The 23,083-nt window shown below is 55.5% G+C and overlaps 1 protein-coding gene across 5 annotated transcripts; it reads right to left on the bottom strand.

Moving 5' to 3' along the window:
- Nucleotides 1-258: 258 nt before the first annotated feature.
- RHBDF1 (rhomboid 5 homolog 1) lies at nt 259-22,791 on the bottom strand. Of its 5 annotated transcripts, none has more exons than XM_081889118.1 (19): nt 22,686-22,791; nt 14,457-14,729; nt 12,966-13,096; nt 12,186-12,287; nt 11,188-11,401; nt 10,426-10,632; nt 7,966-8,088; nt 7,696-7,865; nt 6,128-6,382; nt 5,727-5,838; nt 5,398-5,472; nt 4,112-4,273; nt 3,851-3,951; nt 3,647-3,710; nt 2,137-2,231; nt 1,876-1,951; nt 1,679-1,779; nt 1,406-1,562; nt 259-953 (listed from the first exon to the last, which is right to left on the bottom strand). In XM_081889118.1, the coding sequence occupies exons 2-19, from the start codon at nt 14,682-14,684 to the stop codon at nt 534-536; spliced, it is 2,793 nt and encodes a 930-aa protein (XP_081745244.1). In that variant the 5' UTR covers nt 14,685-14,729; nt 22,686-22,791; the 3' UTR covers nt 259-533. The 5 variants fall into 5 exon arrangements, 3 of the variants coding, with proteins under 3 accessions (XP_081745244.1, XP_081745245.1, XP_081745246.1); XM_081889119.1 differs by having other exon boundaries at nt 1,406-1,559; XR_014163033.1 differs by having other exon boundaries at nt 815-953; nt 1,876-1,952; nt 2,142-2,231.
- Nucleotides 22,792-23,083: the final 292 nt, after the last annotated feature.

Here is a 23,083-nt window from a genome sequence, read left to right as displayed (position 1 = left end):
GTTTGAAGGGACCCCAAGCCCCCAACTTGAACCCCCATCCTCCCCCCCAACACAGGATGATTCATCGCAGCAGAGGGCATCTAGGGTCTCTCTCGGCATCAGGGGGCTCCTTCATTTTGAGGGTCTTGCCTTCCCTATCCAGGGGTAGCTTCTTGCCTTTCTGGTGTTAGAATCTGGGTTTCTGGCACTGCACGAAGGACGCACTCCCCCCGCGGCCCCACCTTTCGCCATCGAGCGCAAACAAAATGCCCAAGGCCCTTTTGGAAATGTAGCTAAAACGCTACCTGTGTGTTTTAATCACCACCTGGGCAACAAGTAACAAATCCCGTTAAAAAGGCCATTTTGAAAGGGAGCGTCATAAAAACAAGGCAGCGGGGGGGGGGGGAGAGTTCCGTAAAACAAGGCACGGCGAGAGGTTCCGGTTGCAGCAAACGAGTCTCCGTTCCTCTGGGCTAAGGCAGCTCGGGTGCAAGAAGAAGCAAGAGTTTAAATTAAGTGCGCTGGGGAGTTGGGGAGGGGTCCCCCCCCCCCGCTCAGTGGAGCTGTGCGTCCAGGTCGTACTTCTCACAGAACTTGTCCGTGAAAGGGATGCAGGTGAGGAACTCACACCACTCGCAGCGGATGGGGTAGAAATAGAAGAGGACCACCAGGCCCGACAGCAGCCCCGCAAAGACCAGCTGGAAGACGATGATCTGGCAGCGCTTGCGGTACAGGTCAAACTTGCCGAAGCTGATGTAGGGCAGGAAGGCGAAGGACAGGAAGAGGCCGCTAACGAAGCCGCCCACGTGGGCAAAGTTGTCGATCCAGGGCAGGAGGCCGAAGGCGAAGAGGAAGAGGACCACGGCCAGCAGCTTCAAGAAGGCCCTCCAGGGACGCGCCAGGATCTGCCAGCTCTGGAAGAGCTCCACAAAGAGGCAGGCCAGGATGCCAAACTGGGAGCCCGCAGGGCCCACCTGAGAGGAGAGAGAGGCAGGCAGGCAGAGGTCCCCGTTAGGCCTGCCCTTGGGAAAACACCTTCCCCCTGGGGGGGGGTGTGGAGGGGAGGCAGTTGAGAAGCTGCTTCCCTACAAGTAGAGCAAGGAGGGGGCCCCACCTCCAGGCCAGAAAAGGGGGGCCTCCAGAGAATTGCGAGCAGGAGGCAAAAGCCCAGCCAAGGGAGCTGGAAGAGGAAGGAGCGGCCTGGGGTTGTGGGTGGACTGGGGAGCTGCCTTGGCCAGAGTCAGGCCATGGGCCCATCAGGCTCAGTTCTGCTTACACAGACGAGCAGCAGCGGTTGCTCTGCTCTGGCAGGAAGGCTCCCCCAAGCTGTTCCTGGAGAGGCCTTGCCTGGGGCCACATCCCTGCCCAGGAGGTGCCCTAGCCCTGGGCCCAAAGGAAAGGGCTGTGTTGCCCCTGCCAGACCCACCTCAGCTCTGTAGGGCAGGAAGATGGCACTGGCCAGGTTGCCCGTGATGCCGCTCAGCAGGTAGATGATGGAGATGCGGTGCCAGCCAGCCAGCTTCTCCAGGTCTCGCAGGATGGTCATCTGGAAGCACACTGAGACCAAGCAGTGCAGGATCCTGCTGGGCAGGGGAGAGGGAGGCCAGTTGGACCGGGGGGGGGGAGAGAAAACAACCCTCCCTCCCCTCCCCACACACCTTGCTGGCGTGTCCTGGTGGGGGCCCAGTGCCAGCCTTACCCTGCGTGGAGGAAGAGCGACAGCCACAGGCGGTACACCTGGTCTGGGACCTCTGGGTTGAGGAAGGGCAGGAGCCCACAGACATCATCCATGCAGTGCACCTGGGGGGGAGAGCACACCTGGGCTTAGCACTGCCAGGGCCTCAACCTGCTCTGAAAGGAACGCACAGGATTTGGCAGTCGGGGAGAGGGCGTTACCTGGGAGCAGAGGGTGGCCTCTTCATGGAAGTAGCCGTGCATGAAGGTGCAGTATTCTCGAGATGTGATCTCACACCTGGGAGGGAAAAGGCAGAGAGCTGGGAAGTTAAGGGGGGCAGCAGAAGGGCAGGGATGAGGAACACACACGGTCCAAGCTGATCCCTTGGGGGGCGGCTGTCAATCTCCTCCCCTCCTCCCCGGAGTGGCCAATGGGCAGCCTGCCACCCAGCACTGCCCCGCCTCCCCCAGGCCTCCCCCTACCTTCCCTTGGTGCCAATGCAGCAGGGCCGGCCCGTGATGACGCAGTCCATGTGCGGGTGGTTCGTGTAGTTGCCAGCGCTGTTCTTGGTGCAGATCTGGAAGGAGAGGGGGGCAGTGGGTGGGGGCCTCCCTCCTCGGAGCACGTCCCGGCTGGAGGGGCCTCCTATCACCCCCCCCATCTCTGCAGGTCCCAGAGGCAAAGGGAAAGGCACCCCCCAAACACACACACCTCTCTGCCGGAGTCCACAGAAAAAGACCAGCTGCTGGGCAGTTGGAGGAGCAAGAAATTCTGTCCCTGGCCTAAGGGGCTTCCAGCAAGAACCAAGAAAGGCCAGAGCTGTCCACCATTCCCCAGTCATCGTATTATTATTATTTTAAAAATTTGGTTGCTTTAACCAGCCTAAGGCAACCCACAGATATTTCCTGCCAGTCCTTGGAATGCACGCTTGAAATGCCCAGCTGAGGAACAGGGCAGAAAGGTCCAGGAGGTCCCCATGAAAAGGTTTTTAAAGGGAGACAGCAAGAGCCTGCTTCCTGCAGCTTGTTCCTCTCCCAGCACCAGGGGATCCCCTTTCCAGCACCAGGAATCCAAGACAGGATCTTGAATGAAGCTGAGCAGCCTTCCAGATTCCTTGTGAGCAACCCTGGCTAGATTTCGCTCCGCTGTGGAGCCCCGGGGCTGGCGTTTCCTTTGCATTCTGCTCTGACCGCCTGCCTGATTTCCCCCTGCCTTTTCTTCCTAATGAAATTCCTTCGTTTGGCTGCTGTCATGTTTGTGGTTTCCAACCCCAGGGCTTTAGGATCCCCAGAGGTTGGGCCTTCAGGCTCCTGGGAGTTTAGGATCAAAGTTGCTGGGGTCCAGCGCACTTTTCCAACGTCCAGGATAGACTCAGAGACAGAGTGTATACCTGAAGGAGCATCTCCACCCCAATCATCCAGCCCGGACACTGAGGTCCAGCACCAAGGGCCTTCTGGCGGTTCCCATCGAGAAGCGAGGTTACAGGGAACCAGGGAGAGGGCCTTCCTGGTGGTGGCGCCCGCACTGTGAAACACTCTCCCTTCAGATGTCAAGGAAATAAACAACTACCTGACGTTTAGAAGACATCTGAAGGTAGCCCTGTTTAGGGAAGTTTTGAATGTTTGATGTTTTATTCCATTTTGAATGTTCTGTTGAAAGCCACCCAGAGTGGCTGGGGAAACCCAGCCAGATGGGCAGGGTACAAATAATAAATTATTATTATTATTACTGTTGTTGTTGTTGTTGTTATAGTGGGCTGCCTCTACACTCCAAGGAAACCCCAAGGCTGTGGGTGGAGCTGAGGAGTGCTGGCTGGGGCCCTGGCTGAAGTAAAGGGGGGGGGCAGCAATCTTACAGAGAGCAAGACCCACGGCCAGCTCCAGAGGGCTGCTGTGCTGCAGTTGCTCCACAAAGGGCGCTCCTTTGGCCTCCCCCACTCTGTCGCAGGTGCAATGCCCCCCCCAGTAGCCCCCAAATATCCAGCAGGCTTACCGGCCACTTGGTGATGTCATCCGGCCACTCGTGGGGGTCCATGGAGGCTGGCTGTTCACAGACCCTGCACAGGAAAGAGATCAGCAGTGCTGGGGGGTGGCAGGGGATGAACCCCGATTCTCTCACCACCTCTCTGCTGTTCCTGGGGAAGTTCAGGCCGTCAGCGCAGCAGACTAGGCCTCCAGCACCCATCGACTGACCTACCTGGGGTCTTGGTGACAGACCGAGCCAAACTGCCGCTTGTCTCCTGCCAGCAGGGGGGTGCTGGGGTGCCGCGGCCATTTCACCCACACGGCCAGGGTGGACTGCAAGGGAGAGCGAGGGGGTGAGAGGAGGAGGAGGGTCTCCCTTTGCAGGGAGAGGAGGAGCCCTGGCACCCAGGAGCAGGTGCCAGGCTGTGGGTGGTGGGTCAGAGAGTGGGCGCTCCTCCGCCCAGTGTGGGGGCCCAGGCCAGCGGTGTCTCACCGAGCACTCCTCCGCAGGCGTCTGCACGCAGCCGGACTTGTCGTTGCGCACGCAGCAGGCGGAGTGCTTCTCCTTCTGGCGGGCAGCGCGGATGAAGGTGTGTACCTGCTGGTCCTGCCGCATGCAAGGGGCAAACTTTGCGCCCAGGTGGATGAGGGCTTCCTGGGGGGGGCAGCGGCATCGTTACTACGGATCGTTGCCTATCAAGCTTACAGGCTGCCCTTCATCAAGAGACCCCAGGGCAGCTCCCAACCAAAGAAACTGATGGACTATGCGGAATCGGCGAAAATGACATATAAACTACGTGATAAGGACAACTGTGACTTTAAGGAAGAATGGGAACCCTTTACCTAAAGAAACAACAAAATGAACTGGACTCTTTGGCAGGTTTTGAATAAACACCCACAAACTTTTTATTGATAATAGCTAGTTAGATCAATTAAGGATCTATACAGTTTTGTAACATGCAGAGAATAATATTTGTTGATAAACCAGAGAGAGGAGCTGAGGGACGTCTGGGGGGGTTACACTATGGGGTGGGGGGAGGAGGAAAAATAGGGGGGGAATTAAGGATGATATGTTTTTACTGATAAAATGTTTTGTTGAAATTTCTAATAAAAAATATTATAAAAAAAACAAACAGAGAGAGACCCCAGGGCAGCTGACAACATAAAACACAGAGAGAGATCAGCCAGGAGAAAGTGAGGCTCTTACAATCTTGGGGTTGTGGGTTTGAGCCCCAGGCTGAGCAAAAGGTCCCTGCCTTGCAGAGGGGTGGACTAGAGGACCCTGGGGGGTCCCGTCCGACTCTACAATTCCATGAAATTCTATAAGTAAGAGTAAAAGAGGGGGAAAGACAATAACACACAACCTGCTTTAAAAGGCCGTGATGGATTGACAGGGAGAGGAGATCTAACGAAATGAAAAAAAGTTTAAAATAACCTTTATTAAAAAGCACAGAAGCTTTTCTGTTAGGAATTATAGGCACCGAGATTCCAAAGGAGCAGAAAATATTATAATGGATATGCAATTGGTTTTGTTTTAAAACGATATTTGTAAAATCAAATAAAAAATATTTGTTAAAAACAGCAACAGGCAAAGGCCTGGGAGAGGTGGAACGTTTTTGCCTGGCACCTGATGGGGTGCAAGGATGGCACCAGGTGAGCCCCCCTGGGGAGAGCCCCCCACAAGCCAGGGAGCCACCACTGAGAAGGCCACCGGCCTCAGAGCCACGGCAGCCCACCCCTTGTTGCTGCCACAGAGCCACACCAGCCTGGGCCACTCACCGAACTGGGGCCGATCCAGAAGTTCTCCTGCTGCACATACTTCACGTTCTCGTAGACCCCGCGGTTTCTCAAGACCTGCCGAAAAGGAAGCCATGGCTCCTTGCAAGGGAGAGTTGGGGGGGGGCAAAGGGCCCCTGCAGACGCACAATCCCCCCCCTTCACCCCACCAGGCAAAGGAGCAGAAGCCTGGGAGGCAGGTGCCTCTTTGCTGTGGGGGGGGGGGATAGATTCCTGGGTCTGGTCAAGGAAGGGGAAGGGGCCACAGAGGCAATGGGGGGTGGGCTGCAGCTGCCACCGGCTCCGCGATGGACGTGTTTTCTGCCACTCACCGAATCCACTGTCTCGTGCTGTGAAAACCCCACGGGGGCAATTCCGTAGATGGAGACGGCCAGGATGGTGATGAGCGAGTGGACGAAGGTGAGCCAATAGGTGAAGAACGGCCTGCAGTGGGGAGAGGGGTCAGGCTTGGCAGGGGGAAGGCCCCGACTCCAGATCAGAAAGAACTTCCCGAGAGTAAGAGCTGCTCGGCAGCAGAACAAGCTCCCTCTGCGGGAAGGAATCTCCTTGGAGGTTGGACATTGCATTGCTCTGGGTTGGACTAGATGTCCTCTGGGGGCCCCTGCCCACTCTCCAATTCTATGAGGAGCAGGGCAGCCCCTAGGAGCTCTGGCCCCTTCAGCCGCTGCAGCCCCACCTGCAGAACCAAGCCCCCGCCCGCTTTGTCACCCACCTGTGGTCATCCATGTCCTCGATCTGCTGCTTGACGAAGCTGTCGATCCGCCTGCGATACGTCCGGTTGGTCAGCCGGCCCACCATGCCCAGCCCGTAGGGGCGCTTCTCCTTGGCAAAGAGCTTGCGGACAGGGACCCGGATGCGCTGGCCCCTCCGCTGGAGGCCCAGGCTCACCACCTCCTGCCGCAGGCGCACCTTGGGCTGCCCCACCTGCGCCCCCTCCTTCTGCTTCCGCCAGCCGCGCTCCAGGGGGCTGCAGGACGGGAGGAGAGAGAGGGGGCACTCAGGAAAGGCCACGGAATGTGCCCCCCAGCTGGGCAGGGGCAGGGAAGGAGCCATCACCCGTGGGGCAGGGAGGGGTCTTCTGCTTGCAGGGCCCAAACCCCTCCAGCCCCTGCAGGGCAACTCAAGCTGCCACAGAGCTCGCTTCCTGCTCAGAACGGTGATTCTTGACACTCTTTCGAAAAGATGACCCTTGGCTTTGGGGGTGACCTTTGCAATCATCTAAGAGGCCTAATCCTAGAGATGATGATGATGATGATTTTACAAAGTTTTTATTCATTTTTCTGTTTAGCAATTTAAAATACTCATTTTAACATCCTTAAGATAGCAAAGACTTCCCTTCTCTTTCTGTGCTTCATTTGACATGTCATAAATCCCAGCATATTTTACAAAAACTAAACCATTCAGTACTGTATTCCATTACAGTGATACCTCTGGTAGTGAACGGGATCCGTTCCGGAGCCCATTCGCAACATGAAAAGAGCGCAGCTGCGCACACGTGGTTGCTACTCGCCGCTGCTGTGCATGCGCGTGACGTCATTTTGCGCTTCTGCGCATGCACGAGCGGCGAAACCCAGAAGTAACCCTTTCCGGTACTTCCAGGTCGCCGCGGGACGTAACCTGAAAAAACGTAACATGAAGCGGACGTAACATGAGGTACGACTGTATTACAGCCATCTAAACTTATTTACACGGTTGAATTTATCTTAATCCTGCCAGCGTTTTCAGGTGTACACCATTTCCCCGCATATATTCAATAAATGTTTTCCAATCTTCTCTAAACACACGTTCCTCTTGTTCTCTTACGTAATTCTAGAGATTAAACCCTTAAGGGATCTCGTGGCTGATCGAACAAGCGGAGGAGCCCCTTTTTGCAACTGGAAGCCCGGCAGCCCGTGTCCCTGACCCAGCTGCACAAAAGCCTCTGCCGGGGCCGATTTGCAGGCAGACCCGCTGCCTTGAGAGGGGAAGCCCCTGAGCTTGTCCCCTGCAGCTGTCCCAGGGAGCCCCCTTCAAGTGCAAGCAAGGGGAGGCAGCAGGCAGGGAAGCTCGCTGTGGGGCAGCCCCACACGGGGTCTTGCAAAAGGCGGGCAAAGCTGCAGGCGCCAGAAGCCTCGCTTTATGGTGCCCGCTGGCCCAGAGAGGCTTGTCAGCCTTGCCAGCTGGGAGAGAGCAGACAAAGCATTGGGTAGCATGCAGCTGGGGCGTCTGGCCAGCAAGCAGCACACCCCCATTCCCTCTCTGGCCCCCCAGGGAGCAGTCCCCGCCCCCCAGAGGACTCACAGCATCAGGTGACTCCTCTCCAGCTCAGTTCTGTCCAGCGCCCCCCCAGTGAGGCCGGGTTCCGGCTGTGGCTGCGGCAGCTTCGCTTCGGCGTCTTTGATGGCGCTTTCCGAGGGCGACTCAAAGACATCGTCGGGGTACGTGGAGAGCTCTTCGTGCAGGACCCCTTCCTGGGGAGGAGAGGGGGCGCTCAGTCGCAGAAGCCAGGCCAACGCCAGCCAGGCTCTGCCTCCTCTGCCACCCCCAGTGCCAGCGCCGGCCCTTCCTTACCCGAGCAAAGAAGGAGGTGTCCAGCTCCTCTGGGAAATCCCCCGTGTCTTCCTCCAGGAAGCTGGCCGGCGTGAAGCTGCGCTGCTGAGCCTGATGCAAGTTGCTGTCCCGCACAGACCGGCCCTGCCAGGGAGGAGAGATGGCAGAAGCCGTTGTGCAAATCCAGGCTGAAACGGCATTAGGAATGTATACCGTGCCCAATTCTGGTCGCCTCAGCTCAGAAAGTGTGGGAATGTTCAGGGTGGCAGGAGAGGATATATTGTTTATTAATATCCTTCCTAACTTGCGCTAGCAAGTTCCTTTATGTAGCAGAGTTTACATTCCCCCTTTTTACATGCACATCAGATAGCTGGTTGCAGGCTCGTGTGAGCCTCTCACTATTATACAATTGAATCTGTCTAAGATTGAATTTTACACTCCTGGTAAGTTCCCTTGAATCCCTCTTAAAAGGATGAAGACACAACAATCTTATTTAAAGTCAATAAAAGAACTCACATCAGTTCACAGTTGGATTCCTGAAGGCAGACTTAGTTACAAATTTGTGGATCTACCCCATATGGGGGGATAATCCCAGTGCTTCTGCTAGCTGAGACCTAGCAGAGCATTCCTAGCTAAAAAACTGGTTGAACGAAGAAGGAAAGGGTGACTCGTCCTTTTGTTACCTGGACAGGTAAGGTCACGCCCACCTCTAGTCACATGCAAGGAAGGATGCTCCAGCCCAGGCGGAAACAGGAAGTTTCGATTGGCTGGACCAACATCCCCTTGCATGTCCACTCTAGGATAACAAGGAATGTTGTACTTGACTGCTCCCAGTGGATTACATCCCACAGAAAGGACATTGCAGAGTTGGAAAAGGTTCGGAAAAGGGTGACCGGAATTATCCAGGGGGTGGAGAGGGTCCCCAAGAAGGAAAGCTGGCAGCGTTTGGGACTTTTTAGTTTAGAGAAAAGAAAGAGCAGACGTGGTAGAAGTTTATAAAATTATGCCTCGCATGGAGAAAGTGGACAGCGAAAAGCTTTTCTCCCTCTCAGCATCCAAACTCGTGGGCATTCAACAGAGCTGAGCGTTGGAAGATTTGGGACAGATAAAATAAAGCCCTCTTTCACGCAGCGCAGACGTAAGCTGCGGAACTCCCTGCCACAGGGATGGCCACCAACTTGGATGGCTTTAAAAGAGGATTAGGTCAATTCACAAAGCAGGAGATTTCTATATAAAGGGGAAATCGATCAAAGAAATGGAATCGAAAGAGAAATTGGGAAACGTCCACTTCCCTCGGTTGACATGGCGACAAGTTAGTGCTTTCCTACACAACGAAATTGTTCAAACCTCCGCCATATGTGAGCTTTCCAATTTTGAAAATGTAATTCTTATTTCTCCACACTATTCAAAAGGCATGATTTCTAATATCTATAAAAATTTCACTCAAACATGAACCCGGACACCAAACAGGTTCAAGGATGTCCTGAAACAGATTTAGAACCTGACAGAACTGAAGACACTTGGATAGCAATGTGGGGCAGAAAATCCTTTTCATAATATATCTGCTAAATATAAAGAAGGGTCAATAAAGTTGATTCCTAAGTGGTCCAGGACTCCTAGAAGACTTTTGTACATAAATTCATCGACATCAACAAAGTGCTGGAAGGGATGTTCAGAAATGGGATCCTAGTTCGCCCTCTGGTGGGGTTGCAGGCATGGCCAAACTCGGCCCTCCAGCTGTTTTGGGACTACAACTCCCATCATCCCTAGCTAGCAGGACCAGTGGTCAGGGATGATGGGAACTGTAGTCCCAAAACATCTGGAGGGCCAAGTTTGGCCATGCCTGCTACTAGCGATTAGGCATATTGTCACCAGACCCTGTCTGACAACGCAGTATTCTGCAAAATCTCTTACGATCTTTTTTTGAAGGTTAATAAAAAATATTTTTTTCAGGTTCCTGAGCTCAGGAACCAAGAGGACTAAAACTTTTAAAAAGAATGGGAAAAATTATAATTTATTTAGGAGACCACTTCAAACAGATGAAAACATTAGCAGGATTTTAATCTCACTTGTAATGTAACAAACGCTATGGATAATATGGATTGATATAAAATATAGATTACAGAATAATATGCAGTTTTAAATGTTAACAATAGGACCCATGAAGGCAAAGGGGGGAGGAGTTTGAAGATTCAGATAGATATATAGATATATAGATATAGATATAGATATAGATAGATGGGGATATGTATTTGGACTGTTACAAAATTATATTAGTAAAATCAAATAAAAATGATTTCAAAAAAGGAGTTTTTTTTAAAGAAACGACTGCTCACAGTACTCCAAATGTCCCTCTTCCTTCCTCCCTCTTCCTGGCGCTTGATGTCCCCCTGGACGCTCCGCCAGGCCCCCAACCAACCAAAGCAAGCAGGATTTCCTCACCCTCTGAAGGCCCCCCCTATGCCAACCCCCCCGCCTTACCTTCACCAGGGCTGCTGCGGCTCGGAAGCTCATCTTGGCCACCGACTCCCTTTTCCTCCTCCGCGGCCACCGGTTGAAGCCTGACCGGGAGCTGGTGAAGGAGCAGAGCGACATGGCCCCTGGCGTGGCTGGCGTGTGGGGCATGCTGCAGCCCTCGCTGTCCTCGGCCATCCGGAAGGCCCGTCCCCGCGCCAGGGGGTCGATGATCTGACAGCGCCAAGGAGAGAGGGGCCCGTTAGCCAGGGAGAGCCCTCGCCTCAGGCCGCCCTGCAGCCACAGAGACCACGGGCGGCTGCGATGCCAGAGGGCACCCAAAGGAGGGGGTCTGTCCCAGGTAATCATCATCATCATCTGTATCCCGCCCTCCCCAGCAGAGGCCGGGCTCAGGGCAGCTATCATAAAAACAACACAATATGCATAAAAACAGACATCAATTAATTAAAATACTAGTGGCCCCCAAGGCCCCAGAGAAATGAAGTCACAGCATTATTTATGGTAACATCAAGGGTGAAATGATGTCAGTAGAAAGGAGACCTGCTGCTCACCTGGCCTGGGACAACGGGCCAGGTGTGTGCAGGTGTGGCCTCCCAGTTTCCTGAAAGTGGGTTGTGAAAGCCCACCTGCCCTGGGATGGTAGGAAAGTTCTGCCCCCGGCCCAATACACCCTTTCCCCAGCGCCCAGGGGTCCCGTGGGTGCAGGGCATCTCCTGTCCCACGCCCAGCAGCCCCCTCGCCCCACAACAGGGCCCTGAACCGGCTCACCCTCTGCATGCCCAGCTGGCAGGGTGGCACATAGAGTGGAGGTGGTGTCTCGGCGCTGGCCAGGGAGATGTTGTCCTGGCTGGGGAGATCCATCTCTCGGATGACCTGGGGCTTCAGCTTCCCGTAGCGCAGGCTGCAGTGGCGAAGGCTCTTCCGCTGCCACTTCTGCGTGGCATCGCTCTCCTTGCTGACGCCAAACCAGTCGGCCGTGCCCCTGAGAGGGGAAGGAGCAGAGGAGGAAGCAGCCAAACTCAGGGGGCCCAAACAGACGGGCCCCTCCCGGGCCCCTGAGACACTTTCGCTAGTCCCCCCACAACTGCAGCAAGATCGGACCGGACCCTCGCGCTCCCCCAGGCCAGACCAGCAGGAGAGTCACACCCCGGGGGAATCACTGGCAAGCTGGCCGCCGAAGTTAGCCGTTTTGCTGCTGCTATTAGTGCGTCTGTCACAGGATGGCCTCCTGGGGGGGGGACCCCCACATTAGTAGAGGTTATTCACAACAGGCAGGCAGGGACAGAGTTTGGGCTGCAGGCAGCTGCCACAGCGCTGCACTTCTGAGCTCGATGTGGTGCTGTGGGAGCTGTGCCCGGGCAGCCTTCCCTCTCCCGGTGCCCATCCTTGCAGGGTCAGGGGGCACAGAGAGAAAGGGAGAGAGGGTCCCGCCACAGGGCCAGGACGGAGAGCCAAGCCTGTGTGTGGACTCGCACTCGGTCCAAGCCGGGCAATCCAAGACCCGGTTGGAAACCAGGCCGGCCCAGTTGCGCCAAGGCAAGTGGGTGGCAAGCTGTTCTCCTATAGGCAAGCAGTGGGCCATGCCAGGTGTGGGGTGGGCAGGTGCGTGCGTGTGGGGGGGGGATAGCAAATGGCCACCTGTTGGCTGTGAGATGGGGAGAGGGATGGGGCAGGAGGAGCAGGCCTTGCTCCTGGGACCCACATGCACGTCACACACATGCACTGGGGCGGGGGGGGCGAGGGGGTCACACCAGCACTGCAGGTACCTGAAGACCGTTTTGGGCAGAGACTGGTGTCTCCTGGGGGGCCTCCTGCCCACCTGGCGCCCCTGAATGGGCAAAGTCTGAGTCATCTCAAAGCGGACCTGCCTGTTGCAAAGGAGAGAGAGCTGAGGGGGCGCTGGCAGTGGGGGGCAGAGGAGGCGTCCTAGCGGCACCCAGGGACCCTGGCAGAGGCTCCCTACCCAAGACCCTTCCAAGGCTGGAGGGGTGGGGCAGGAGAGAAGGACCTTGGTTCCTTCCAAGAGCCTTTGCCACTCTGCTCTTGGGGTTTGGGGGAGAGCTCTGACCCCATTAGCCCAGTGCCCCCCAGCTGTGCTGGCCCAGGGGGCTGATGGGAGTTGGCATCCCAAACATCTGCAGGGCACCAAGTTGGCAAAGGCGAAAGACCCAGATGAGGAGGAGAAAGGAGCTGGTGAGGAGGATGTAACCCAGAAGAGTTTAGCCTGGAGGAGAGGAGGCCTGAGAGCATCTTTGGGTCTCTGAAGGGCCGTCGCACGGAAGATGGAGATTGTTTTCTCCTGCTCCAGAGGGCCAGGATTCGAACCCATGGCTTCAAGTCGGAGATTCCGACTCAACATCAGGAAGAACTTTCTGCCGACAGTGGAAGAGACTTCTTCCCTCTCCTTCCTTGGAGGGTTTTGAGCAGAGGTTGGGCGGCCATCTGCCATGGATGCCATCGTTGAGGTTCCTGCACTGCAGGGGGGTGGTCTGGATGACCCTCAGGGTCCCCCCTCCCCCCATCACGCTCTGATTCTGCGATCTTACCTCCGGATGGTCTGGGTGATGGAGGTGTGTCGCTGGAGGACGGGGCGGCGCAGGTCGCCGAAGGGGGAGGGGAAGCGGGTGTGTTCGGTGGGCATGCTGATGCTGCGGAGGAAGGCCCGGTGCTTGGGGGGCTGCCGAGGGAAAGCAAAAGGGGTTGGAGCAAAACGGGGGGGGGCACGAGGCACTGGCTGCAAGACTGCTGGCTGCCGGAGGTCTCAGGCATGGGAATCCCCCAACCCCTCACTGGTGGGGCGCCCAATCATCTGGCCCTCTCCCTTCCCTGCCTCACTGGGGAGCGTGGTCTAGTGGTTAGAGCACCGGACTATGGCCAGAGAGGCTGGGCTCAGGGGTCTCCCACTTGGCCATGAAGCTCACAGGGTGCGACTGTCTCTCAGCCTAACCTACCTCTCAGGGCTGTTGTGAGGATAAAATGGGGGGAGGAAATAGTGGTATGTAAATATAAATAATAATAATAATAATAATAATAATAATAATAATAATAATAATAAATTTTATTTATACCCCGCCCTTCCCGACCAGAGCCAGTCTCAGGGCAGCTAACACCAATAAAATCACAGTAAAAACATAATGGGTGGGGGGAGCCAATTTAAAATACAGGTTAAAATGCAATAAAATAGGTTCTTTTTATCATATGTGGTGGTCTTGGGGTAAGGTTAAGGCTTGCTGGGAAATGATATACAACGAAATGAAAAGGATGTTTAAAATAATGTTTGTAAAAAAAACCCAGAAGCTTTTCTCTTGAGAATTATAGGGACAGAACTACATACAGTGGTGCCTCGCAAGACGAAATTAATCCGTTCCGCGAGTCTGGCTATTAGCGGCTTAGCGGCTTTAAGAAAAAGGAAACAAACTCGCAAGAACTCACAAGACGTTTCGTCTTGCGAAGCAAGCCCATAGGGAAATTCGTCTTGCGGAACGACTCAAAAAATGGAAAACTCTTTCGTCTTGCGCGTTTTTCGTCTTGCGAGGCATTCGTCTTGCGGGGCACCACTGTAAATTGTATAGAAACTTATTCATGTGTGCGCCTACAGCGGCAAGAATGTTTCTTGGCCCCAAAAGGAAAGAAGCAGAAGTTCCAGCAAAGGAAGAATGGATACAAAAACTTACAGAATAGGCAGAAATGGCAAAACTTACTGGAATAAGAAGAAATCAAGATAACAAACTTTTTATAAAAGAATGGAAACAGTTTATTGGGTATTTACAGATAAATTGTAAACAAATAACAACACTGGCAGGATTACTGTAATAACCTGCAGTTACATAAGAGTATGTATTCAAAGAAGATAAATAAATGAGTGAGTTAAGTTAATTTGGCTGTGCAGAAGATATTGAAAATAAAGGAACCGCAGAGAGAGGGGGAAGGAAGTCGAGTTTTAAAATGTCAAAGTGATTGTAAAATCGGTGAAATGTATATATCTGAAAAATATAAATAAAAATTTAAAAACTGTAACGGATGATAGAAATGACTACCTGTGCCATGGCTGGTTCCTCAGCCAACACCGCTGGGGCGGGAATGTCCAGCATCAGCCCCGGGGGCTTCTTGCGCTGCAGACTGCTGGTGCTGGCCCGGCGCACCTCCGACATGGTCCTGTCAGGCCTGGGGGAGGGCAGAGGAGGGGTCAGCCGGGGGTCTCCAAAGGCCTGGCTGGCAGCAGCCAGAGGGCCGGCCAAGGGGGCTTCACACGGCCCCCCAAACATGAACTAGAATCCCAGCATTGCAGCCTTGGAAGGGAGCCCTAGGGTCTTATAAAAAAAGAGGTTTTATTAAATTTGACAGTTTTCTATTCATCACAATCACCATTATCACATAAAAAGAAAAAACTTTAATTCCCAATCTCCTCCCGTGACTTCCCTCAACTTCCTCTTCTGGTTCTTTAAGTATTTGCTTCTCCTGCTTAATTGTTCTACTTGAATATTGTAATCTTTAAATTAAGTATTGTTACACTTGTCATTTTTGTACCATCATTCTCTTCAAATTGTATCTTACGCTTGTTATCTTCATTTCTGTGTTTGTTTTCTAGATCGTAAGTGTTTACTCAAACTCTGCTAGTGAGTCCACTTGTTTACAATGTTTCAGTAAATGCAACATAAATGCTTCTCAGTCTTTTTAAAAGTCTCTATTGTCCTTTTGATTGGATTGTTAAAGTGGAAAATTGAATAAAAATGAATTTTTAAAAAATTAAGTCTCTATTGTCCTTGCCTCCTACTATCACCCACTCCAACCCCCTGCAATTCAGGAATTGCAGCTAAGGGACCGTCCGAACGCTAAAGAGGCAGCGAGGGCAACAGGCATGGATCTCTGACAGCCTCTCACCCCAGGTGGAGAGGCGTCCTCAAGCGTTTGCTGGCTCCACCTCAGCCCTAGCCATTGGTCCTGCTGGCTGCGCCTGGAGGGAAGCAGGATGGTGAAGGCCGGCCTGTAATCTGGAGCAACCCCACCTTACCTGGCTGCCCTTCCACAGAGGAGCCCAGCAGAGCCGTCTTTCCCATAGGGCTTAGTGGTGCATCGCGCCAGGGCGCCAGCCTCTCAGGGGCGCCCCAGCAAGTGGGGGGGAGCTGCGCGGCTTTGCCAGCGGCCTCCCCTTTCCCTGCATGCCCGCCAGCTGCGCCCCACCAACCATTAGACTGGCAGACGCAAAGCTTCCCTCCCAAGCCTCTGCAGGGATGGCTCTCCTCCGGAGGAGGTTTGGAAGGGGGGCAACTTCACTCCCAAGCCCCTGTGGGGATCGCTGTCCCGCAGCAGCATGGGGGAGAGTTGCACCTCCCCGGATGGCTGGCAGTGCGCAGCTATGGCCACGCCAACACTATCTGTGGTAATTTGGGGGCGCTGGGGGGATATTTGCACCCCAGCGCCACATCTTCTAAAAACAGCCCTGGAGCCCAACAAGGCAAGGAAGACCCCCGCACACACTGGCCACATCCTGGCAGCACCTTTGGCAGTGCCCACCATCCAAGCCCTTCCAGGCAGAAATAAGTGTAAAAAAAATTTTTTTTAAGGTGCACACAGATAGCAGTCACACAGAAAAACCGATCCATCACCCTTCAGAAATTAGGAAATATTCCCTGAGGATAATACACTTCATTTGAGGCCAGGCAACCGTCCCAAAGCCATCCTGGCTCATCTGGGAAAACCTTTCCCAATAGTTCTTTTCACTTGCAAATCTTCTAAACCCTGTGAATAGGTGAACTTCCTGGCAGGAACAGGCGACCCCTCTGCAAAACTAGCCTGGCAAGTATTTGTCAAAAGCAAAGCAGACCTGTCAGAAGAGCATGAACAGGTGTAGGGAAGTCTGGGAAACGGAGTCAAGGACTCAGGTACAGTTGTACCTGCGAAGCCGAGCACCTTGGCTCCCAAACAGATTGGCTTCAATCGAAACCCGGAAGTGAGTGTTCTGGTTTTCAAATGATTTTCGGAGGGCAAACATCCGGTGCAGCTTCCAATTGGCTGCAGGGGGCACCTGAAGGCAATCCGAAGCCGCACTCTGGTTTTTGAATGGTTCTGGGAGTCAAATGGGCTCCTGGAACGCATTCTATTCGAGAACCAAGGAACAGTGGATGTTTGGGTTGTGTACGTGATCCGTGCAGGAGGCACATTCGCAACCCGCATTGCTGCGTCTGCGCATGCACAGGTCAAGATTTAGCGCTTCTGCGCATGCACAAGTGCCGAAACCTGGAAGCAACCCATTCCGGTACTTCTGGGTTTCGGCGCGTCCGTAACCTGAAAATGCTTAACCTGAAGCGTCTGTAACCCGAGGTATGACTGTATGTACCAGTCCTAAGGAACTGGCCAAGTGAGGCAATCAGCATCTTCAGGTCCCTTGACAGACAGGAGAGAAGCCACACTCTCGGATTTCTTCTGCTGTAGATGCCTCTTCCTGAGAGGCTTGTATTAGGCTTTCAGGTGGCCTGTGGCTAATCATAGAATCACAGAGACGGAAGGGACCCTATGGTCATCTAGTCCAACCCACGGCAATGCAGGAATCTCAGCTCAAGCATCCCTGACAGAGGGCCACCCAGCCTCCCCCAGGAAGGAGAGACCACAGTCTCCCAGGGGAGACCCTTCCACTGTCTGAACAGCTCTTATTGTCAGAAAGCTCTTGCTGAAGTTGAGTCGGAAAAGTCTTTCAAAGCTGCTGCACACCTTGGTTTGGGGTCCTCCCCTCCTGGGCTCTGTTTCAACAGAAAAATAAAGATTCCCCCTTTCTTCCAGCTTCCACTCATTCGTCTCCGACTAATAATGGACTTGGGAGGCTTTGAGCCCCTTGGGGAGTTGAGATGTAAAGGCCAACTTCCAGTTTTCATACAACAGAAGGAGCCCAGGAGCCCCTTCGGGGCTTATCCTGCGCAGGCTGGTGCTGAGCCCCTACCTTTCGACTTGCAAGGTTCCCCACACCAACACACACACTGGGTTGCAATTTTGTGGGTCGGCTTTGTCTGGGAGAGGCAGCCCCCCATTAGCCTCTGGCAGCCCAATAGCGCAGGCCTCCCCCCGCCAAGTCCATAGCAGGAGACAGGCAGCAGCACCCAGGCCCCAGAGGCTGCCCTTGGGACTGGCGTTCCCACACTGCCGCCTCCACAACAAGGCCAGCGGCCAAGTCCCCCCCCCCCCCCGGCCGCTTCCTTGGTCCCACAGGAAAGCAAGGCAGGGGCTGCACATCCTGCCCTCCGCCTCCTCCTGCTGCCCCCAACAGACAAGCGGGCCTGCAAGCTTCCTCTTCTGACATCGCCCAGGCCCCCACGCAGCCCCCCCCCAGCAAAACGCCCAGGAGTTCAAAGGGTCCCAAGGGCCATGGAGCCCAACTCCTGCAACACAGCAATGGCAGCCAAGGGGTCTAACTCTGCAGGGGAAAGCTTCCTGTATTTCCTCTACCCCCTCCCCACCGGAAACGAATGGTGGCTGGAGGCTCTGGTTCCCCCCCCCCCTTAACATCTGCAAAAGGATTAAGGCTGATAGGTTGTCTTACAGGATTTTATATTATTTTTAAAGCTAGGTAACTTCCCTGAGCTGTCAAGTTGAAAGGATATATTCAGGCATAATCTTTGTAACATTTCACAACTTTAAAGATGTGCCCCCCCCCCGTAATTTCCATAACAGTTGGAAGGACAAAAATATAGGTAACTCCTGCAACCCATGAGCGGATCGCTTTCAGAAGAAGATCATGCATGGACAAATGTAAAGATCTTTGGAAAGTATTGATCGAAACCACAGTAACAAACGAATCAATGTATCTTCAAGGGAAAGAATAAGTAAATCCATTTGCATATATAGCTCTGTAGCCTTAATTATATTCCATTGCTATTTTGTTATTGCTGTTTTCCTCTGCTTCTATTTATTTTTAATGCATGTAACCTTTTTATTCCCCCCCCACGCCCCCCCCCCGGCCAATTTAACTCACTGTAATACTCTCAATAAAATATAAGGAAACAAGAAAGGAGATTCCCACAAAACATTAGGAAGGCCTTTCTGGTGGTGAGAGCAGTTTGACAGGGGAAGGGGCTTTTAGGGAGAGGTCGGGGGGGGGCATCGGCCAGGGATGCTTTAGCTGTGAGTCCTGAATTGCCGGGGGGGGTGGACTGGATGACCTTTGGGTCCCTTCCACCTCTAGGATTCTATGACCTTTAAGGGAAGCCACCTCCATCTTCCTCTCAGAGCAGATGCCCACAAGCCCTGGGCGGGAAGAGCCAGAGAGAGAGAGAGAGAGAGAGAGAGAGAGAGAGAGAGAGAGAGAGAGAGAGAGAGAGAGAGAGAGAGAGAGAGAGAGAGAGGACATTCCTAAGAACCGGCAGCTCAGCTCTCGCCTCCCTCCAGGAACCAGAAAAGCCAGTTTAGGGCTCAGATCTTTCCCACAGGCCTTTCTGAGTTCTTCTCTGGGGACACCCCAGGATGGCCAGAGCGTCACAAGAACCGCACCAGACATCCACCAGACCCCGAATCTTTCCCCCTTCCTGGCCTGAGAGGCTGCAAATTCTACCTGTCTTCCCCCCTCCAGTTGATCAACACACAGAGATGCAGGTGGCCAGGGACCCACCTGTGCACACCTGAGCCTGCAAGGGGCAGCCAAGCACCCTTCACCGCCTGCCCCCCCCCGCCAGCCCCCTCTCCCCTCCTCTCTAGGCAGCAGCTCTGCCATGACCACAAAGCCCTGACACAAAGGGCGACGCACATTTTCCAGTGGGCATCTCTCTGCTCACAAAGGCGCCATTCTCATGAGCAGGGAAGAGGGAGGCAGCTGCCCCCGCCTCCCACGCAGGGAGATGGCACAACCAGCCTGCCCCCCCCCAAGCCCAGCAGGGCCTCTGGTGCAGATGCAGAAGGAAGGCACCACGCCCCCCAGTCCCCAAACATGCCTCCACCACTGAGAATACACACACAACGCAACATTTCCAGCAGGTGCCGTGGGGGGGGGGTCAAGCCAGGCCTCATCCTGGCCCCCATCCCACTGCCTCCCCTCAGAAGGCGCTGTAAGACCCCTTGGGAAGCAGGTGACCCCAGCTGGCCCCAGGCCCACAGAGCCCCCCCCCCATGCCAGCACCCCTGCAGAAAGGGAACTGCGGCAGAGTCAGCTGAGGTCACAGCTGGGGGGGACAGTGAAATGTCGTCCTCCCCACCCCACCACACAGCCCAGGGCGCAGCAGGGGGCACCAGGCTGCCAGGGCCACGGCTCACCCACCCCGCCAGGAGATAGGGCAGGACTCACCCCACGCAGCAACCTCAAGCGCAACCCACCCAAGAAAAATACCCGCTGTGTTTCAGCCTCCGACTGCTGGCCTGGGACATTTTGCATCCCTGCTGGAGAATCTGGACTCTTTCCTGCCAGAGGAAGACCACAAATACAAGGACAACAACAGGAAGGAAGGAAGGAGCAGGCTTCCTGCTTGCCACGCCATCCGACTCGGGAGGCAGGCGGCCCCCGCTGGTTTTGCCGCAGCCACAAAGGGCGAAGCGAAGGGGACCCCCCCCCCCAGCTCTGCTTGCGCACGCAGCCCACCTGGGCCACCCGCTCCAGGCCTGGCCCAGTCATCACAGCACCAAAGCTGGCAGCCCCACGGAAGCCATTCCAGAAGGGGGGAAGTGGCGGGTGTGAGCAAAAGCGTCCCAGCGCCTTCCTCACTCCCAAGCGCCCAGACTGGGCCCCGGCCTGGAAAAGATCCACTTGGGGTCAAGGCTCCACTGGGGGCAGAAACCATCAAAAGGTGCTTTGGCCACACAATTCCAGAATCTGAACCGCTGCAGCCAGTTTTCTTTTGCGGCCCATAGGAAAGGAGGCAAAAGTTGGGTCTGGAAGGAAGAGCAAGGCAGAAGGGGAGCCTGATTTCTGGCTGGGAGCAAGGGGGGGGTCCACCTCACCAGGTATCCTGCTTCCCACAGTGCCCAACCAGGTGCCCCGTGGGAAGGAGGGGCATGAGCGCAATGCCCCCTTCCGCTGGCATGCAGATGCAGACTGTGTCTGAACAGGGACAGGGAGAGAACTGCCACATCTTGAATGGCAAATCAAGTTGACACACTATGCCAAAATGGCAAAATTAACTGGGGAGCTCAGGAATCCAGAAGACAAGGAATTTTAAAAAGAATGGGATATGGTTACAATGTATATACAAAATCATTGTAAACAGGTCAGAACATTAGCAGGATTTTAAATACACTTGTAAAGTAGCAGAACGTATAGATAACTTAGGAAGATGAAAAATTGGAAGAAGTATTTATTTGCAGTTGAAAATAGAATTAAAAGGAGGGGATGGGTGGGGGAGTCAAGAGATTCAGAGTAATCTCAATATTTGGATTTTGTACTCTTTTATGTTGTACGTTTATATTTTTCAAAATTAATAAAAAAGATTATATTTTTAAAAGAACTGCCACGTCTTTAGAATTCCTTCTTCCCATCCTGCAAAAAAGCCTCTTTCTATTCTCTTTACACTGGTCATCCCTTGCAGAATTCTGCCCCACCTGCTGGGCTGCCCTGGCCCAAATCCTGCACTTGTTCAGAGCTGCGCAGAAGAGGCCTGACTCGCTTGCCTTGCTTTGGCCCTGCTGAGGAGGCAACCTGCCGCAAACTGGCAGCCAGGTTGCTCCAGAGCAGGCTTTGCCACATGGTGCCAATCCAGGCCGCTCAGAGTCCCTGGCAAGGGAGTCCCTTCTGCACCTCGAGACCCGGAACATGGGAGGAGAGGCACCAGGGGACTCTTTCCTTCGCCCAGGGCTGTCTTAAGCATATGCGGCGCCGGGGTGCAAAGATCTGCCCGGTGCCCCCGCCAGTTGCCCAGTCCCAGGTGCGCAGGAAGGCGGAGTTGGCCGGCCACCTCAGCTTTTTGCTGGCTTGGTTGCCCCCGAACTCGTGGCACTCGCAGCAGAAGAGCCCACCACAGCGCTGTGATCAACGGGCAAGCTCTTCCCCGGACTCAACTCTCCAGCCCCAGACTCTGGGCCTGGTGCCCCTGAAAGCCTGGTGCCTGGGTGCCCTGCGCCCCTAGCGCCTATGGGAAGAGGGCCTGCGTTTGCCAAAGGCCCAGAGGAGAAGGGAGCAGGACAGCGTGGAAGGGGGGCGAGGGAGGAAGGCTCCTGACTCCAAGGACCAAGCTGCCCAGAAATGCCCACCCAGCTGCACCTGCCCCAGAGTTCAGAGGAGGAAAGAGCTTCTTCTGAGGTTTCGGCTGGGGCAGCTCATGATTTGCATGTGGCATTTGATGCCAGGTCCCATGGCAGTCTGGAAAAACCACACCTCCCAAAGGCTGAGGAAGGGCTCAGGGTCAGGCGGGAGGAGGAATTCCCCAAGTGTTCCTCCAGTCCAGGAATCCAGGAACACGGGTGGCATGGATGAGGCCCTGGAGGACAGGAATCTGAAGGGGGCCTCCCCCCCCCAAGCAGGAAGGGCTGCAAATCCTGCTGAGGACAAAAGCATACTTTTAAGGCCAAGCTGCCAAAGCGCAGACCTTCACTGGGGGAAATCACATCCCTGCAGACACCCAAGGGCGAAATGTTAGGGCCGAGCGCGCAAGGAGGTGGGACCGAGCTTGGAAGCCGCAGCAGGGGCGAAAAGGGTTCAGCAAGAGCCTCCACACCCCCACACCCACCCCCAAACTGGGGAGCAAAAAGCCCAGCCAAACCCAGAGGGACTCACTCCGGAGGGAACAGGCGAGAGTCACGCCGGCGCTGCACAAGACGCGGGCGAAGGAGGGAAACTCCGCGCAAAAACGCTCAGGATGCAGACCAGCCATGGAGCGGGGGGGGGGGCGCATTACAGGAAAAGTCTCCCAACTCTCCCGGCGGATGCAGAAGCTGCAGGCTGGGGAGGGAAGACCCCGCCCGGCCCCCCGCTTTCAGCTCGGGGGTTCAGGACGTGCCCAAACAAACGGGATATCAAAGGTCCCCCTGGCTAGACGGAGGGGGGTGTTCCTGACCCGCTGGCTTGCCCCCCCCTTGCTAAAGGAGACCCTGGCCCGCTTGGGATCGGGCCCAAGAGGGGCACTGGCCCGCAGGCAGTCGGCTCGGCGTCCGGGGGGGGGCATCGGCCTCGGGGGGCGCGCCAGCCGGCTTGGCCTCGGGGATCACCCAGGAGGCCTCCCTTCCCACGCCGCCTCCTTCGGGGGCTCCGGGCCGAGGGACCCCCGGGCCAAGCCGGAGCCGCCTGCCCCCCGCCCACCCGCGCAGGGCGATCCCGCAGAGAGCCCCCCGCCCTCCCGATCCCCGCGGCGGCCGCTCACCGTGGCTCCGGGGAGCGAGTGGCGCTGGCCGGGCGGCCATGCAGCGAGGGGGCCGGCGTCGGCGCGGCCCGGCCTGGAGCGCGAAGGGCGGCCCGCCCGCCGGGCGTGACTCAGGCCTCAGGAATGCGCCCTGGCCGGCCAGCGCCGCGGAGGCGGAGGACGGAGCCCTCGCCGGGACGGCCGCGCCGAGCCAGGAGGCCGCCTCCGCCGAGCGGGGAGCCTCCGCGCCTTGGAAGGCAGGCAGGCAGGCCGGCAGGGACCGGGAGCCGGAGCCGCCAGGACGCGCCGGGGCGGCGGCCCCCCGACGGGCTGCTCCGGCGCCGGGGCGGGACGGGGATCCCCGCCGCGGAAGCCGCGCCTGCGCCTCGAGGGACCCGGGGAGGCTGCCCGTGCGCTCA

Source organism: Podarcis melisellensis (assembly GCF_964234715.1).
Source record: "Podarcis melisellensis genome assembly, chromosome: 14".
Lineage (NCBI taxonomy): Eukaryota > Metazoa > Chordata > Lepidosauria > Squamata > Lacertidae > Podarcis > Podarcis melisellensis.
This window is presented reverse-complemented; position numbering and strand designations above follow the sequence as displayed.

Bases quoted from the DNA above. Each gene is read 5' to 3' on its own strand.
- RHBDF1 (XM_081889118.1), bottom strand. From the start codon at position 14,684: ATGTTTGGGGGGCCGTGTGAAGCCCCCTTGGCCGGCCCTCTGGCTGCT. The intron at 12,288-12,965 runs GTAAGATCGCAG...CCTTTGCAACAG, and splicing joins ATCACCCAGACCATCCGGAG to GCAGGTCCGCTTTGAGATGA. The intron at 6,383-7,695 runs GTGAGTCCTCTG...CCCGTCCTGCAG, and splicing joins GAGAGGAGTCACCTGATGCT to CCCCCTGGAGCGCGGCTGGC.